At 36.8% G+C, this 19,772-nt stretch overlaps 1 protein-coding gene across 1 annotated transcript in view; it reads left to right on the plus strand.

Annotated features, from left to right (window-relative positions):
* The window catches only part of LOC149794222 (hemicentin-1-like), a 71,481-nt gene that overhangs the window by 25,922 nt on the left and 25,787 nt on the right, over positions 1-19,772 (plus strand). Inside the window, exons 2-5 of the mRNA XM_089966546.1 lie at positions 9,820-9,891; positions 10,341-10,658; positions 13,400-13,518; positions 19,072-19,204. Coding sequence (XP_089822672.1) covers positions 9,820-9,891; positions 10,341-10,658; positions 13,400-13,518; positions 19,072-19,204 — 642 coding nt within the window. The remainder of the gene's footprint in view (positions 1-9,819; positions 9,892-10,340; positions 10,659-13,399; positions 13,519-19,071; positions 19,205-19,772) is intronic.

The following is a 19,772-nucleotide window of genomic DNA, read 5'->3' on the forward strand; positions in this document are numbered from 1 at the left end:
TTTCAACGCACTTTGAAAGAACGCATGTGGAAATATTTTACGCATCACCACACTCTGAAGTACATCGACATCTTACCGCACCTGGTGCAAGCGTACAACCAATCTTACCATCGAAGCATCGGACGTGCCCCGCAAGACGTGACCCCCGAGAACGAAGTGTTGGTGTTTGAGCGCCTGTTTGGTACGTCCCCGACGAGGGCTGTCCCCAAGAAAAGTGGAGAGTTGACCGTAGGAGATTGGGTGCGCATTGGCAAAACCAAACGCACTTTCGACAAAGGTTACTTACCTAACTGGACGACCGAATTGTTTCGCGTCACTGGACGAGTGCATGGCCGTCATCCTGCCGTCTATAAATTGGAAGACATGAACGGAGAAGTGCTCAAAGGAACGTTTTATTTGCCCGAGTTACAACGTGTCACCAAAAAAGAAGACGGCGTGTACGACATCGAAAGCATTCTCGAACGCAGAACCCGTAAAGTGGGCAAACGACGTGTCAAAGAAGTCAAAGTACGTTGGAAAGGATATCCACCCAGTTTCGATTCTTGGATCTACGCTTCGCAAGTCATCGACTATAAAAAGAAGAAGTGACCATCATGCCCTTTCACACATCAGACGCAGCTACGTCGACCACTCCTTCTTCCCGTAGTTCTTCTGTGCAAGATTTACAAAAACAACCCTTGTGGGTGTGGTGTGGAGAACGTGTGCCTAAAACGCAAATCGTCTTTTTCTGCCAAATCTTCGTGGTGTATTGTGTCATCGGGGCAGCCATTGCCAATTTGAGTTTGCAACAAGGAGACAAACAATTGTGGACCATTTTATTGAGCAGTTGCATCGGTTACCTGCTTCCCAATCCCTCCCTGAAATTCTCCTCGAACGGGAACGTTGTGTCTAGTGCCAGTGCCAGTCACCACTCCAACAACAACCACAACCAGAACCCCATTTTGGGCGGAGACACACCTCTGACATCCACTAATATTCCCTCGGACAGCCACAGAACTCTGGAATTATGAGTCACCAAAACCAATTTTACTTAACCTTACCCAGTGACAGTTCCATGGAGGTGTTTCCCAACAACACGTTGTGCTGTTACACGGCCAAATTACGTCAAGCCATCCCCTTAGATCACGAAGCCCATTGGGAAGTGGCTTTAGTGGAAATGATTCACCCAACCCAAGTCCACAATGTCATTCCCAATCAAAATTATTTTAAGGTAGAAGTTCATGACAAACAATTGCAAGATGAGTTGGATAAGATTGGCACATATAGCAATAGAACCTATGATGACAAAACTAAAACGTAGACCTACAACTTGTCCATTCTCCCAGGCTATTATTTCAGTGGTCATCATTTGGTCAGCGCCATAGCCTCCAAGTTTAATGGCGTGTTCCATAAAGCTTTGGGGAATGTCCAAAAAAGTGTCACCCTGGAATACCACAAAATAGCTCGTCGCTTTCTGATGAAATTTTCTGAGGGGTCCAAAAAATTCATGTCTTTCTTATTTTGTCCTGAATTGTTTGACATATTGGGCGGTGACACGGAGATGAGGAAGATAGGAGAACAAAAAAAAAAAAACCGAATTACCAGTCATTTATGACAACGACTCTTTTGCCAAGTATTTTCGTTTCCCGGTAGAACTGAACCAAGGACTGAATTTGATCTTTGTGTATTCCGATGTGGTGGAATACAACGTGGTGGGACACACCTCCGTGCCGTTACTGCGTGTTATTCCTTTCAAAGTGGATTCTGCCACAAACGCTGACGAGGAAGGTGGAAACACTTATCACGTCCACCGCGAATTTGTCCATCCTCACTATTTACCCGTCAGCAAGTCGTATTTGGACACGGTCAACATTGCTATAAAAGGAGATTTGGGACAAAATATTCCATTCACCAAAGGAAAAGTCACGGTGAAACTCCATTTTCGAAAACGGTTCTCTCACGATTCGTAAGTCATGTATCCAGTGTACCGAGGGGTGGCACGACAGCGAGGACACGGTTTAGGAGATATGTTAAAATCAACCTTTCGTTCGGTGGCCCCTGTGTTGAAACCGATGGTGACACGCGGATTGCACGCCTTGAAAGATGCGGCACTGACGCAAGGCAAAGAATTTCTCCAAAACGTCATCATCGACAAACAAAACCCTAAAAAAGCCTTCATGAGGGCAGGCAAAAATGTCTTGCTGCAAACGGGTAAAGACATTTTAGGCCGACGAGACACACCTATAAATGCCCTGCACGCTACCGAATCAGGCATTCAGCAAGGACAAGGCAGAAAGAGACGACGCAGAAAACACCCTTTCACCAGACTTCAAGCTAGAAAGTCCAAGAAAAGAAGAACCGTTCGAGACTTAGACGTTTTCGATTATTGAGGAAGAACAAAAAAATGATGCACCGAGAGTCTTGTGCTTGTTCCAAGACGGAACTGGATATGTTTGCCATGCCCCCCATCATGATGTCGATGCAAGAATCCCAGTGGGTGGAATTTCACCCGGTCTCCTCATTGACCGATTCCGCTCCCATCGAGTTTGAAATCAAAGGACAGCCCGAAGATTACATCGATCTGAATAGCAGTTACCTATACTTAAAAGTGAAAGTGTTCGAACCACCCAACGCTGACCTAGCCGATGATGGTGTAGTAGCTCCCGTCAATAATTTCATGCATTCCTTGTTCAGTGAAGTGGACTTGTACTTGAATAACAAACTGGTCAGCAGCAGCATGGATACTTACCCTTATCGAGCCTACCTGGAAAATCTCTTGACGTACGGAAAAGAAGCCAAGAACACTCATCTGGATGCTTGCGTGGTATGGAAACCTGACCAAGCGACTAGGTTCAACAGCATTACAGTTGCTGGGGATGCTCAAAACACAACGGGATTTGTAGAACGACGAAAGAAAATTCATCTAAGTCGTAGTTTAGAACTGATGGATCGCTTGCATTTGGACATGTGGTTACAAGAAAAGTATTTGCTGAACGGGGTGGATATCCGCTTGAGACTGAATCGTAGCAGTGCCGCTTTCCATTTGATGGCTGCAGAAAATTCCCCTTACAAAACCAAAATCGAAGAAGCCAGACTCTACGTGCGTCGCGTAGAAGTGTTACCTAAAGTAGGTAACGACATCAGTCAGACATTGAGCAGAACGACCGCCAAGTATCCCATACGACGCGTGGAAGTGAAAACCCTCACCATTCCTGCTGGACAGCGATCCATGATCGAAGATCATCTGTTCCAAGGACAGTTACCCAAACGTTTGATTGTTGGTATCGTCAAGAATTCAGCCTTCAACGGAGCCTACCACGAAAATCCTTTCAACTTTCATCATTACAATGTGTCGAAGATCGAAGTCAGTCGCGATGGCAAGACCTTGTGTACCCGACCCTTTGAGCCTAACTTTGGTGCCGCGAAGAATTATTTGAGATCGTACTTGTCCCTGTACGAAGCTACCGGACAGTTAGGAACCAACACCAGTCATGGTATTTCGTACGACGATTATGCAGGAGGCTACGCTTTGTGGGCTTTCGATTTCACTCCAGACCAAGGCAGCGACGAGGGACATTTCCACCCTATAAAATCTGGCCAAATTCGTGTGGAAATTCAGTTTACAGAAGCTTTACGCGCAGAAAACACAGTGAACGTTATCCTGTATGCAGAATTGGACAATACGATAGAAATCAATAGTTTGAGAGAAGTCATTCTAGATTACTAGAAGTCATGGAAGACTGTTATCCCTCTTTACCTAGTGGAGAAACTTTGGACATGGAATGTGAGGAGACCGTGGAAAAAGAAGAAGTGATCATGATGAAGTCGAGATGGCCAGAACAAGAAGCCCATTTAGTCTCCTGTTTTGCCAAACACTTGGTCGACAAAATGACGGAATTGATCAAGAAAAATTGCTATGGATGTCAAAACGATCATCCCAGTCAAATTCAACACGATAAATGCCTGATGTTGAGTCAAGAAGAAAAATTGGACGAGTATCTGGACGAAGCTTGGAGTCTCATCTCGAACAAAGACGTGTTGCACCAGTGGTATAAAGACTTGCGTGAACATTCTTGTCCACCATTAACCACTCAAGAGATCCATCGTATCGAAGCTCTCCTGAATCAGAGTGAGGAAACAGAACGAATAACCGTTTATTCGTCAGACATTTTCAAGCAAAAGGTCAGGATCGAATTGACAACGTATTATTACCTGTGAAGAAGAAAAAAAACACACACAAATCAATGGATACCTGGGAACTTTACTACCTTTTGAACCACAGTTCGTATACGGCTTCTTGGAATCCTGTCGTCTGTGCTAAAGATGAACTCCCTCATCGCAAACCTAAAGACCATCAAGCTTACGTGATCAACACGGACGACAGTCATCTCCCAGGAACCCACTGGGTAGCCGTTTACTTTCCTCAAGAAGGATGTGTGGAATATTTCGATTCGTACGGATTGCCCCCTTTGGAAGACGATATCATCGACTTTATGAGAAGAAATGCTCAAACCACCCGATTCAATAATGTGAAATTACAAGGCACAGATTCCTTGGTGTGTGGACAGTACTGTGTGTATTTTCTGCATCATCGCAGCCTGGGCTATTCCTTAGAACATTTAGTGACTCATTTTGATCCTCGTTCTTCTTCTAGAAACGATGTGAAAGTAGATCGATGGTTTTGTGACCATTATGCTTATCTTTTGTCTCAAGCTAGGAAACGTAGTGTCCATCAATGGCCTAATGATTTCCAACAGTGGAAATCACAATTTCATTCACAACGTTGTCAGCCCTGTTCAAAGTAGATTGTAGATTGAGAAAAAAATGTTTGTGATTTGAAAAAAAATGTTTGATGTTATAGTGTTGGATTATTGTTAAAAATGTTAGAGTTGTTGTTTAGTGTTAAGTGATTTTTGAATAAAAAAATGTTGTGTTTGGAAAAAAATGCCTTTGTGGTTTGTTTAGCTAGAAGAATGTTGGATTCATGCTCTTTCATTTCTTACTATCCCTCTCATGACACTCACTGAACGTTGCGACTCGAAAACCGTGTGGGGGATGTTTTCCTTCACGTCCGCGCTTTGACTTTAAGAACCGGGGCTGTTCCCAGTCTAACCATCCATTGTCGACTCATCCTCCTAAGAAGATGTGTTCCAAACTAGCTAAGCTCAACGAAGCCTACGTGAATTTGCATAGGGTCAGACACAGTCTGATACCGAAGCCAGAAGAAATAGAGAATGTGAGAATGTTAAAAATCACTGAAGACCTGATAGAAGAGCTCTTCAGAGAAGAAATGAACAGGGAAAAAGAAGAATGGACAGAGAAGTACAGACTTCAGAGACAGCAGCAACAACAGCAACAACCTGAAGCTGACAGAGGCTTTGTCGATTGCCGTATCGACACCAAAGAGTTCTTCTTCTCTTTCCGAAGAAGCAGACCTATCGCCAGAAAGTCTATCCTCAGAGGACATCGCATTCTTAGAAACTAAAAAAGAATGCCATAGCAAACAAAAAAACAGCCCTTTTCAGGGCTACCCAATACTCTAGAAAAGAAATAACGATCGATTTGCCAATGTGTGTAGGTAGAGTAGTGTGAAAATAAACACTAACTCTTTTATAAAAAAATGTGAGGGTATGTGTTTGTGTGTTTGTGTTTGTAAGAGCTAACGTAAGTTGGTAGGGGTAGTAGATTAAAATGATGTTTTTTTTTTGGCTGTTAGAGGTGTATATTTGGGGTTAGATTGGATTGCTTTGCGTATGTGGATAGTCTATTGAAGTGATTTATAAAAATTTTACAATAGTGATGGGTAGCATAAAAAGTGAGTGAGTGTTTCTTTTAGGTCCGCGCGTTGTTTGGTCATGATCTAGGTAAGATGAATTTTATGTTTTTAGGGGGATGTTTTCCATCACGTCCGCGCTTTCACTATAAATTGAAACTCGCTGGGCAGTCTAGCTACCCTTGTTGATTGATCAACACAGCCAGAAGAATGAATAGCAGAATAGTGAAACTGTTAGAACTCCAGATGCACCTGGAATATGCCAGGCGCATAGTAAACGAACTATCAGCGGAGGCTATCATAGAAGAAGCAAGAATGAAAAAAGAAGAGGAGGAGAGAAGAGAGAGGGAAGAAGAGGAAAAGAAAAGAGAAGAGAGGATGTCGTTCAATATTCCCGAGACAGAGGATTGGGGTGTTGAAGCGAATCATCCTCCCTCTGCGCTCCCCAGAATAAAGGTGAAAGAAGACTGGGGAAGAAGATGCGTGTGTGGCGCCAGGCCAGGACGGTGCAACCATTAGATAGGTGCATCAGGAGTTCAAAAAAAAAACCAACAGCCCTTTTCAGGGCTACCCCAATACTCCAGAAAAGAAATAACGATCGAATTGCCATTGTGTGTAGGTAGAGTAGTGTGAATATAAACACTAACTCTTTATTAATAGTGGAAGTGTATGTGTTTGTAAGAGCTCTGGTATGTTTGTGTGAATAGTGGATTATAGGTTTTTTTATTGTTTCTTAGCGCATGTGGAGAGTATAGTTTGGGTTTGATTATATGAAATGAGAAAAGTGGGGATGTTTTCTTTCACGTACGCGCGTTGATGGGTCATGATCTAGGTAAGATTAATTTTATGTTTTTAGGGGATGTTTTCCATCACGTCCGCGCTTTCACTATAATAACCCACCACGTTCGTCGTTCGAACCATTCTACGGAATAATAAAAACGAAGATGGTGGTTGCAAGTGACTTGTTCAACAATTTGGTACATATATACAACTGGATAATAGATGGTATCTATGTAGTGGAGAGACTGGAAAAAGAATGGAAGATAGCAGAGTACCTGAACTACGCTAAATGTCTAAACATAGCAAAAGAAGTGATAGCAGGAATGATTGAAGAGGAGGAAAAAAGATTGAGAGGTATGATAAATCCCACCTATGTCAGAGTGGGAAGCCTAAAGGAAGCACTTGACAATGCAAGCAAAGTCAGGTGCTTTCTTGAAAAAATGTCACATGGGACAGAGTGCTCTTATGTGGAGAGAGGCCAGGAAAGACTGAGGAAAGGAGAGGAGTTGATGAGAAAAGTGATGGAGGTAGAAGTCAAGAAGATTAAAGAGAGATGGTATAAAGAAAGAAAAGAAGAAGAAAATAGAAAAAAAAGGGATGAATTTGAAAAACTGAACACAAACTGGATGAAAATCCAAGAGAAGTTCCGGGCCATGGGCCACCCGGACTGGCTGCCGGAAACAGAAAAGAAAAAGAAGAAAGGAATGATGGACAAAATAAGAGGATGGTGGAAGAAGTTAAGAAGTTAAAAGAAGAAGAAGAAAAACCCAAAGGCCCTTTTCAGGGCCCCCATATTTCTCGAAAAGAGATAGCCTTTGAATTGCCTACCCCTTTCTTATTTTTTTTAAATTTTTTTTAAAAAAAAATCCCATGTTCCATTTCCCTTGACGCTATACAGTCCCACCCTGTTTAAATTCCTTTGACGCTATACAGTCCCCTATTCCCATGTTCAAATCCCCTTGACGCTCAACAGTCCCACGATTTTTCTCCATGTTAATTTCCCTTGACACTATATGTTCCCACGATTTTTCTCCATGTTAAATTTCCCTTGACGCTATATGTTCCCAAGGGTATTTTTAATGATAAGTCCCATTGACGCTATAATATCCCCCTTCACTACTCACCATTGATACGGGTCCTAACTGCATACACGACATAAACGCCAAGTTTAATTTCGCATAAAAACACAACAAAAATCTTTGCTGACCTTACAAGTACATTAATGCGTCGAATTGTTTCTAACCAGGTTTGAACTCTTGTTTGTCAGCTTTCTTAACACAACCACACACACATGTACATGTATATTACTGATTTGTATTTAAAGCAATGTCGCGAAATGAACAAAATCAGTCATTTGTATTATATATCTCAGCCATCATAAATACAATGGAGTACATTTCTGTTTCGATGCTTGAAATAATGACTGATAATTCTTCCAACTCGGATATTACAAATAAACTCAGATTTTTTCACGATGTCAGGATGTATCATGCATGTAGAAATACAATCGTGTAGTGCTCCATTGATTTGTTATGCTTGGCTCGTAACCTCGCCCTGTTTATGGTCGATAACGATCACCATTTAATTGCATACTCATGTACGTGGTTTAAACATTAATTGAAATTCACGGCGAGTGATGTTTTGAATATACAAAGTGAAATTTCTCTGATTCGAATTCAAGTCTTCGTATGCATACCAGTGGTATTTAACTCACTCCTTGTCAACATGCGACGTTTTCGTTCATACATATGGACAATTCATCAATTTCTGCATTCTTTCATTAATTCAATGCATCTTATTTATTGCATTCTTTTCTTCGATGTGTCTAACACTATACAATATAAAGTAGAAAAATTATAAAGTAGTAACGATGACTCAGTGGTTGACGGGCCTGACCCACGACCGAAAATAACATGTAAGAAATGGTGTTGTCACCGATTTGAATATGCAATCTTATCCCGGATATTATGTTCTGCTATATTTATTGTATAATTTTTGTTGCGACAAATCTCAGCAACCCCTTCCTCTGGGAAGTTGGAAATGTAAGGGAAGTACTCTTCATTTGTCTCTTGGAAGTGGAAGACATCTTTTGTCAATGTCATCATTTCATCAAAGTAAAACCATATTCCCTCATTTTACCCCTACCCGAAAGAGTGATGTAACTATTTATTCATCTGATCACTCAATCGCAGGAAAACTCATTTGTATTTATTCATTTTATAAAAAAAGGAATGAAATTATTTCCATTAATTTCCCTTTATTCTACTGGAGGTAAAAAATGAAAGTACGAAACATCAGATATTTTTTCTACATCATTTGGAGTGGCCCAAGAATTGTTGGAGAAACCAAACATTATTATCTGCTTTTATGTCTCCATTGGCTTTATATTGTCATAATTGTGCAGTATTTTATGAAACTGAAAACATACATATTGCACGCACGCGCAAGACACGTGTGCATAAAGATAGGATACTGTATTAGGAAGTTTTTTTGTAAACAAACCTTGTACATTCGTGTAGTAGACGCTTTAGGCTTTGGTTGATTAAATTTATTTGTGAATGAACTAAGAAGCTATTTCGTCCATTTGAAAGTATTGATGACAAAGTTAACAATGTGGACGATTTCACTGCGTCAGAAAAGAAACTTTAAACGAATCAAGCGATATTCGCAATTTTAACAAACAACGTGATAGGCCCAGCAATTGAAAATAACAGTTATAATCATTGAAATGTTATTGAGTTGAATCATATTGAAGCCAAAGGCTATCGCATAACTATCAGAGAAGTACCATTTTAGACGTCTGTTAGAATACTAGCTTAGAGATGAAATGCAACTGAAGCTTTCTGACCGAAATCTTTACACATTCGTTCGGAGCATTACGGTAATAACAGAAATACTTTAAGCAAAAACCAGCCACATTCTAATTCTGTGTTACGCATACTCAGTCTACTAGCTATCACGTGCGGTTAGCTTGTATGTCTCACTATCGAAGGAGTTCGGCGTTGAAATATATCATATATTCATCCTAGAAAAGCCTCAGCACTTAATAAACTTATTGTCATGTTGTGCCGTAAAGCACCAAACTAAAATCAATAATTTGTATTATCGGCTTCTAGCCCACGTGTGTGTGTCTATATATATATATATATATATATATATATATATATATATATATATATATATATATATATATATATATATATATATATATATATATATGTATCATGTATAATGCATATGTACAGCTTTGATTACTTGTATTAATACTTGTTATTTTTTAATTACAGAAAGAAAGATGTCCGACACCAGACCTAGCTGCATGTTTCTGTTGGTAACTTTGATTATTGGTATACCCTCAGGTTGGTAATGCAACTACATGTTCTTCTTAGTGTATATATATATATATATATATATATATATATATATATATATATATATATATATATATATATATATATATATATATATATATATTTGTTTATTTATTTATGTGTATCTTAGCTTATTTCTCATTGTGTACTATTATTATACAATTTGGCATAAGATCAGATTTAGTGAGACTGCTGTGAAACAATACATTTTATAGTAAAATTCAAAATATGGAGCGTAATCATATACATATATATATATATATATATATATATATATATATATATATATATATATATATATATATATATATATATATACTATTTCTGCTAACTAAAACAATTTGGTAGTAGAAATAGCACTAGTAGTGGTCATAGCTATATTTGTTCAAGGACATATTACTTATATCGAATTCTTTGTACATACTTGTCAATTTCAGGTGGAACAAAAACTATTTTTAAACATGTTTGCCTTGAGGATCCCGTTAAGTTGTTTGAACACGTCTCGTTAGCCAATCGCACAATAGTGATTAACCACATGTATGGTGGCGTTATTAGGCAAATTGCTAAGTGGTTTATAAAGGATTCTACCATACATTCTTCCGTTGATAAACTATTTGAGAGAATAGTATCTCTAGATAAACATGGAACTATATGGATAAGAAAGGTTCAACATGCCGATGGAGGGAGATATATATTGATATCCAAGGAAGATATTGGTGCTGAAACTGTCCAGGAAATGGAACTAATTCTTCTGGGTAAGTACTCATTCATAGTTATATATATATATATATATATATATATATATATATATATATATATATATATATATATATATATATATATATATATATATATATATATATATATAGGTGTGTGTCTTTATTTGTGTTCAGTATATTATGAGCGTTGCATACTGATTCCTTGCCATCTACTTGATTGTTTTGCATTTTTCACACTTTAGATGACTTTCTTATATCGACTGGATGCACACTATGTTTGTCTTTGGCTTTCGTTGGTAGTACTTGTACACTGTGGCTAGTATACCTCTTCCTTCTAGGACAATATATACAAGGAATCATTTTGAAAGGCAGTTTTGTATCATTATTATGCCCAGTATTAGCCTGTGGTTGTTTTCGGCTTGACATTGTCTTCAATATAATGACATATGAATCAGAAGGCACTAAGACAGACTATGAAAGTTCGGCTTTAAGCCATCCGTCTTAGAAAAATTCACCTTATTATCTAATCTTAATATTGTTGCTGCTTTTGTCTCCAAAATGCTCGTGAAGTTTGGAATCCAGACCATTAAGCCTCATCAGGGCAGTAGGCATTCTTTTATAGTTATGCATACTCATGCCTGTCTGCTACAAGTCTGTAACACTTTTATGTTTCGTTTATTTTCCTAAACGTTGCAAAAGAAACGTTTAAATCGCGTATTTGTCGAAAATGGCAGTGCAGTTAATATCTACTTAATTGAACGTTCGGTCACACTGCTGATTGTTAAAGTTGGAATATTTGGTATATCTGCACTTTTGTAATCTGTATGCTTTTCTTTTAACTGCAACGTTGTTATTTTTCGCTAATGGATCAAGCGTATTTATATGCAGTCTCTTTTTTATTGATATATCTATGCAGCGGATCTTTCACGGTGTGACTGCATAAAAGTTATAGCTTAGAATAAATGTTTACTTCTTTCAGGAATACCACAATACAGGTGACGTTTATTGTATCAAACAGCTCCTTCATGTCATGCACATTGTAGTACTGATCGCGCATAGGTTGCAGGTCTAAACACTCTATCATAAAGTGATTAACAGTGAATGGTTCATTACAAGAAACACACTCTGGTGTGTATTCGCCTTTTAGTGTGTGAGAGTGGGTTATATAAGTATGACCAATTCTAATTCTTGCAATGACATCCTCCTCCCTACGGATGGTTCTGTATGAAGGAGTCCATTATCCTAAGGTTGGCTTGATTGCATGAAGTTTATTATTAACTGTATCATTCAATGATGCCATCCACTTCTGACGTAAAGCCTTTTTCATACTTTCATACTAGGTTTAAAATCAGTATTCGTTATTTTTTCAGATGGTTTGAGGTAAATGGCCATTTTAGCAGCACGGTCTGCTTTTTCATTACCTTTGATATCAATATGGCTGGGTAACCAACATTATACCATATTGTGGGAGGTAATCAGCTCATTGTTTTTGATGAGAATATTAATTAAAAATGGGGTTACAAGTTTTCTATTGTATAACGAATGAAGTACTGATAGTGAGTCGGAGAAGTTGGTGCCGTTTAAAATACGTTTGTGTTCGATATATTTCAGAGCAAGGTCTTTTGGTCTGATTTGTCTAAACAAATTGTTGTACCATCTGTAGGCGAATTTGTTTTGTGTGTTTTCCACTATCAAAGGCTGCAAAAACCTTTTCCTCCTCATTTGATACGTCGGTATAAATTCTTGTTTAGTTTTTAAATTAGGTGTTGAGTTTATGATATGAGGTTATTATTATTATTATTATTAATCATTTTGTTGTTATTCATTTGGACACTGGTTTATGATCAAATTATTTATATCGATTGTAGTATGCATCATCTTCAATTTGAGATACAAATATTTATAAATGTGCTTGCCTGCGGGATTCTATTCAAGTCTTTATTTTGTACCATAATTATAAATTTATTTTCACTTTACCTTAATTATAAATGTATGTTCCTATGGAATATACTTGACGGCTCTCTAACGTGTTGCTATACAGCAATTATATGACGAACATATTTCTTGCGAAGAACTTATAAATGTATAGATGCGAAACGATAATATTTCTGACGAACAAACATTATTTGTTACCTCCCAGACAAGTAGATATATATTGGTATAATGAGCGTTCAGGGATGTCAGTGTAGTTCCAGAAATGCTATATTGTATGCATACATGCATGAGTGATTGAAACATATTAGTTGTCCCCACAAAACTGACGGAATAAACTGTGTTAACTTCCTGGGGCCCAACTATATCGATGAAACACGATATGAAGCAATGCAAACGATACAAACTACAGTTAAATGTTAAATAAGACTGGCCGTGGACTCAAATTCTGCTAAGCGTTCTCACTGAGAGTGACTATAATCGGAAATACACCTTAACATTCATTGAAGAAAGTTAAGCACAGGCACAAACAATCTATCTATCTATCTATCGATATGTGTATGTGTGTATAAACTTGTGTGTGTATGTGTATTTTTCAATTAATCTTGTACCAGCAGACGAGACAATGAGCTATTCGGAGTAAATCAAAAGAGCGTCCACTTCCATACCTTCCAAAAGGTGAAGACAAATATCAAACTAAATACAGATGAGTCAGATACCATTTTTCTGTGGGTTTCTTGGTCATGCCTAATACATGTATTATAAGTGTGATTTGATATTCTTAAGTTTGAAACCTGAAAAGTGTTCGTCTTCCACTCCTAAAATCTATGTTTATCTTTTCTTAGTGGCACCAAGTAATGATTGCAAGCCTATCATTCAACTTGAGGGTACACATCTGATGGCTTTTCTTAATGTGAATGCTTGTGGCAGACCTGCACCATCAGCATATTGGCTTGGATACAATGTAAGTAAATTTAATGCACCACCTTAATTAGCCCTGGTGTTTCCCTACTTCCTTAAAGCAATCCACACAGCATCTTTACAATGTAATATTTGTACCAGAATATTAATCTTTGTGTCTTCTTTTAGCTTATAATTATTAAATAATTTCCAGCAGGAACATTATTTCTAACGAATACTGAATTTGACAGAACTACAGAGAAACCCAGAGTATATAAACTGCGAAAGTTAGTAAAGGAAGACTTTTTAGTTTTCGTTTCAAATGTACACGCTCTGTCATGGTCAATTTCATAAATACAATAGACGCCAGAAATAAACATACACACTAAAGAAACTGCGTATGCACAAAGAACATATGCTGCAATTGAACACATAACAAAGTTCTGTCTCACAACAACTTAACATGTACATGAGTTGCTCTTAAACTTGGTTTGAAACATAAATAAACTGATTTAAGCACATACATAAACTTACCATGAATGCCTTTTCTAGAGGGTTGAAACTTAATGCGAAAAGTATTAAAGCTGAATGTTTAGTGATTTAGTGACAGATCACTAAAACCCAACCAATCACGAATTCGAAAGAGGAGTCATATTTTCACCAGTCGTTATCACTGAGGTTAACGTGTGAGCATGAGTCGTATATTTCAAGATAAAGAGGAAGGAGATTAAGAAAGTAACACAAATGCTGCAGAACACATACGAGTGGCTTCCAAATGGTCAAGTAAATTATATAACTGTGTTCTCTTCCTGCACTGAGAGAGAAATACGATAGTGCTCATGTTGCTTTATTGTGGTTCCTTGATGTGGGTACAAACTTTAATAAAGTCTCTTTGAAAACACAAACGGATGGTGCGCCTTATCTTACAAGATATCCATATTATAACGGAAGATATGCCATCGTCCCTTGGCAAGCTACTGCACTAAAAATCAGACGGTCAGATGCTAACCTTTGTGAACCAAGATCAGATGGGATGATCAGATACATACTACGAATATGAACATCTAGCTTTCAAGGTTCGTGATATACAGGCTATACTGTGTTTTGTTTGATGATAATAAATTATAACATAAATTAAAAACTGAACTGACGTCTAAGCGATTGTGGCACGAAGGGTGAAATTTAGGCAGGATAGGTAAAATATAATATTATGCGCATGTGAGTTAATGAAACAAAACTCAAACTTTAAACCTGATTATGAAAGTCAAATTTTCATATGAGATATGGTTTGTTAGCTTTAGAAAAATCAACAAACAAACACACTTTTCCCACACTTATTTGATAATATATCTGTAAAATTGATTGCTGAACACAATATGATGTCTTATTTGTAGTATCTTTTGCAAAAACCTGCTTTCAGATCATGGATAATATTATTATCCCCATCCTGCATGCACAATGTGGTATTCTATCATTTGTACTGAATGGATCTTATATATATATATATATATATATATATATATATATATATATATATATATATATATATATAGGTTCAGTTCAACACGCACACACACAACACACACACACACACACACAATTGCCAAGACATCATATCCTCTAGATTCCTCTAAAGCAATATTCGTAATAATACATAGACTTGTTCTATATTTATTGGCTGAATTCAGAATTGCACAAATGTACAATTCACTTTAATTATCTGTTTTGTATAACCGCTTGTAGTAACCACCACATTTACAGCAAGTAAAGTTCTAAAAAAAATATCAAAACACCAGTTATCCAAGAATTGTTTCCCCATTCGTTGTTACATGTTTAACATTTTTGAAAATATAAGAGGGTTATTTCGTGACAACTGATGGTCTAGCATGTTCACATTGATGAACCATCGCGTACAACAGATGATATCTACAAATACTGGGACCGTAACGTTGGTTCGTTACTGTGTTCAGCAATCACTTAACTGGAAAAACATTTGGACCAAAACATGGAGATAAAGGACAATGGTACACGACGGACAATCAGAAAATATTTAAACAAATATTATGAATGTCCCTTAAAACTACTGCCATTGCATATATACGCGGTATAAAATAGGACATCACGAAAATATAGTCAAGCAATATAAAGTATATCTTCACACTAAAGAAATGTAGCGTAATTATTTGAAATTTAGAGCCGCGTTAACACTGTACACATCGTGCCATGCAATTGACAACGAGGATTCACTTTATCTTGCATAATTAAAATAAAGATAAATATTTGAAATATGCCTTTTGTAAGTTGATCAGATCGTGTGTGACAGTATGCAATTTTAATACTACAAAGATCATTAATATTTCACAGTATCGAAGGACGACCGCATTTTGATTAGTCTTTCTCTAGATAAACATATTTTGTTAATAGGTACTTCTAATTTAAACGTGACAGCCTGATTGTTCCATGCACTTACTCAAAAAGACATGGCGACGGGCATACATTTAATGTATGAAAGCATCTCTTTTGATATTTTAGGTGTACTTGATTTTCACAATCAACAAAGATTTTATATGCTACATAAGTACTAATATTAGCATCGCTACTTCCATCAACCACTATGCCGAGACCTCCGTATCGTTGCTAGATACAATTGGTTTACAAGTAAACTAAAATCATGGGTGTACATTTTAGAAACTAACATGTATTTCTTACAGCGCTTGAGTTACAGTCGATTAAAGGGTCCCTTCGGCGATATGTACATACAAATTCCGTATAGCATGCTATACCTGACAAGTTCTAAATCCACGTGGGATAACCTACCTACTTTATGTAAGAGGAGAATCAAGGCGGTAGCAGCCTCAGTGGCACTGACAGTATTGTGTTCGATTTTTGACCGACCTGTATAGGTTAGAATCTCATTATTGGATCAGCTCGCATTGGTTACCGGGGTGCCGAGTTGGGCAAAACACTTCGCTCCAATTGGCTCAGCACTAAATAATCTACTTGTGCTGCTCTCCCGTAAAACAGCAATACATACAAAATCATATTCCTTGGGGAATATGCGTTTCATTTAGTTTTGTATTAATCGGAAAGAACCCCTTGTCTCTATGCCAATACTGTTTTCTCCTCCTAAACAGTTTCATGAAAATGTATTAGTCTTCGTAGTACAGTAAGCTGTTATTATTACCACCATGTATGAATCTAGCAATTTGTAGGAGTATCGAGTATGTCCTTTTAAAGGAACATGTAGTAAGTTTGATAAGTTTTCCTTGTTTGATAGTTGGGAAACCAATGTTGCGGTGAGAAGAATAAATCTGAAATAGAGCTCTATAATATACTTCATATCTCATATTCTTTATGTTTTCAAATTATATACACACCTTCCTTCGTTTCAGCTCAATTTTGCTAACAGTAGAGTATGTATATGTTATAGTCGAACATATTCCAGATAAACTTTGTTACCGGGAAATTGCAGTCGGAGTGGAATAACAGAAATATCCCCTGGTTTTCATCAACATTTTGTGGGTTTTATCTTTGAATTCATATAAAGATCTATTCTTTTTGGTTTTTGTATTTTCTTTTCTTTCGTAATGCCAACATTTTTTTATATATATCTCCTTAGTATTAACTAATTTTACGCATTGCAACTGAAAACAGAACACTTCGCGAAGGTGACGTATGTCATTGCTAATTACATCCTTGTTGTCAAAGAGTTATGTTAAGCTAATCAATAAACACAAAGTAATATCGTCATATTGCTATATGTCGTTTATTTATTGCAGGGATCGTAGATGGTCGTTTCGTCTGCCGTATTATTAACGAAATATCATGATCATGATTTTACCTAGGAAAGTAAATGTTTATTTGAAACGTAAATAATTCATTTATGTTTCTCTCAATAGACATGTAATCATTGTACTACGAGACTGTAAGTTACTTTTTACATAACTACACAGCCTTGAGCAAATGCAAAGAGGTTTCCTCAAATTACCACCGGGAAAGAATTGTACTTAATTTTGTATTATTGGTGTTATACTAAATTTCATGGTTTCTGCGATTGTCACAGACCGCAAATAAAAGGACCCAATCAACAATTATATATTTATGAAAATGACATTATCACGATAAAATCAGAATCATATACATGAATTTATGAAATGCCACTTTCACAGTTACTTCAGTTATGCCCTTAACAGTTCAAAATACTTTACAGATGTCTTCTATCGTTGATTGTCATTGTATATGAAACTCGGATACATTATTACACAATTTTCTGAGCCCTATGTATCTTTCTGTGTAACATATACCGATTAAGACTATATGAATAAGAACATTAATATGTAATACAATTCATAAGAAATGCAACGTGTAATTATGGTATATAGAAGGTCCTGCACAAAAACCTCGTACCATGTGGCTAAAACTATAAATTTATCTAAATTTGGAAAGTGAAAAAATGTCAATGCGTTTTTGAAATACCTTTACTCGCAAACAGATACGTGTTCGGTCTCTGTGTATTTTGTATATTGTTTTAATCAAATTTCCTTCAAAACATTACTACGTTTACGACCTTGTGATTTCAAACTCAAACTAAGTAACGGAAAGAACAGAAGCCAAGTTTTGTAAATTTAATTCCTTAGAATACAACTTGTGACTACGAGAGTAACTGAGAGTAATGTGAATTAAATCCCAAGTAATCCTGTATGTTTTATAACAAGTCCCAAATCATAAAATGTTCCGAATGAGTTTAATAGACCTGAATGTCCTTACATACTAGAATGCTATGATCCAGAATGTCTACGAATAAGTTCTTAGTAATCGGATATTAGTAGCTGAGTTGAAAATCCAATGAAAAAATGAGTAATAACGAATACTGATTGTAGATTCCCAAAAACTGATATTAAACAGGAATGAATAATTGTTTGGCAAATCTTTTAATTTATTTGACCAATCTTCCTAATGGAAAATAACATCCATTGTAAAGACGTTTTTATTTCCAGTAAATTCTAAACTCTTGAACAACAAGTCTTCAGCACGAAGTTTAGTAAATTATCATGTTCACTTCTTAGTATTATAACAAAAACAGCAGACAAATTTGTTTCTAATGGGCATTATTTTAATCATTAAGAGTCCGGAATATAAAAGCAAGTATTAGGAATATAACTGTAAGTATTTATACAGCCTCTAAACATCAGTTATCTTTCCACTCCTTCGCTGTCTCGTCCAGTTCACGCTTTTCCCTGTTCATCTATCGATCGTCGCATATATACACACATAAATATATATATTGATTTCCTCCAGTACATATCATATATTGATCAATGTATACATGTAACTGAGAAAAACAAATGAGAAAAACATGCACGACATACAAATACAAACACACCAATTTCTTTATATAGTTAATAGTTATTCGGTGCTGCGATGTCCAGCGTGATTCAAATAATTGAACAATGTGAGCTATAGGGCGGAAGTCGTATAGGTTAAAAATATAATTAGTAGGAAGCATATCCTTGCCATTCCAAGGCGAACGATTTATCAGATTCGGGTTGACGTAACGTGAACGCTTTATATTATAAATTAACTGTAAGGTGTCTAACCAATGAGTGATATTTTATAGAACCAAACCGCGATAACAGTACAACCAGGAAAGAAAGCAGGGTCATATCATGCTTGTGTCCGTGGTCCTTCTTTGACATGTGCTAGAGGATTCAAGGCAACTGATTTTTGTTCGTCTTTTAGACACGACACAGGTAAGCACACACACACACACACACACACACTCAACCACACATGAAATACAGACAGTGCCTTTAATAATCCATCAGATTCTAACATTTAAATAAGAAAAATGTTCGACATTATGTATGAAAGTATGTTTACTAGATGCCGACATTAGACTGAAATCTGATTTTACTGTTGATCTTTAGTTGTTTTTGCAATTTTTTTAGAACGCTTATACTTCTTTTTAAACAGACCAGATTTGTTTTGAAAATGGTGTATGTTTACATTAGATATACTTTACGTGTCCAACTTACTACTTGAATAAGAACCTAATCGATCAGTTTTTTAAACAAGGGGAAAAGAGGCTCACATCTTTCTTATAAGCGTGTTGGTGTAAAAATTCCGCAATTTTGCTGACAATTCATCAGATATAGTGTCAGGTGATCAAAGTGACAAAGCCATTGATCAATAGGCAAAAGCAACTAAACCTAAGACATCAGTTGCCAAAGTCGTAAAGTAACGTAACAAAGCTGGTTCCTTCAGTTTAGTAGAGATTAATAGATTTGATATAATACATAACTGAACCTATCCGAATTT

Source organism: Sinohyriopsis cumingii, chromosome 8 (genome assembly GCF_028554795.1).
Source record: "Sinohyriopsis cumingii isolate HCF-2022 chromosome 8, ASM2855479v2, whole genome shotgun sequence".
In the NCBI taxonomy this organism is placed as follows: Eukaryota; Metazoa; Mollusca; class Bivalvia; order Unionida; family Unionidae; genus Sinohyriopsis; species Sinohyriopsis cumingii.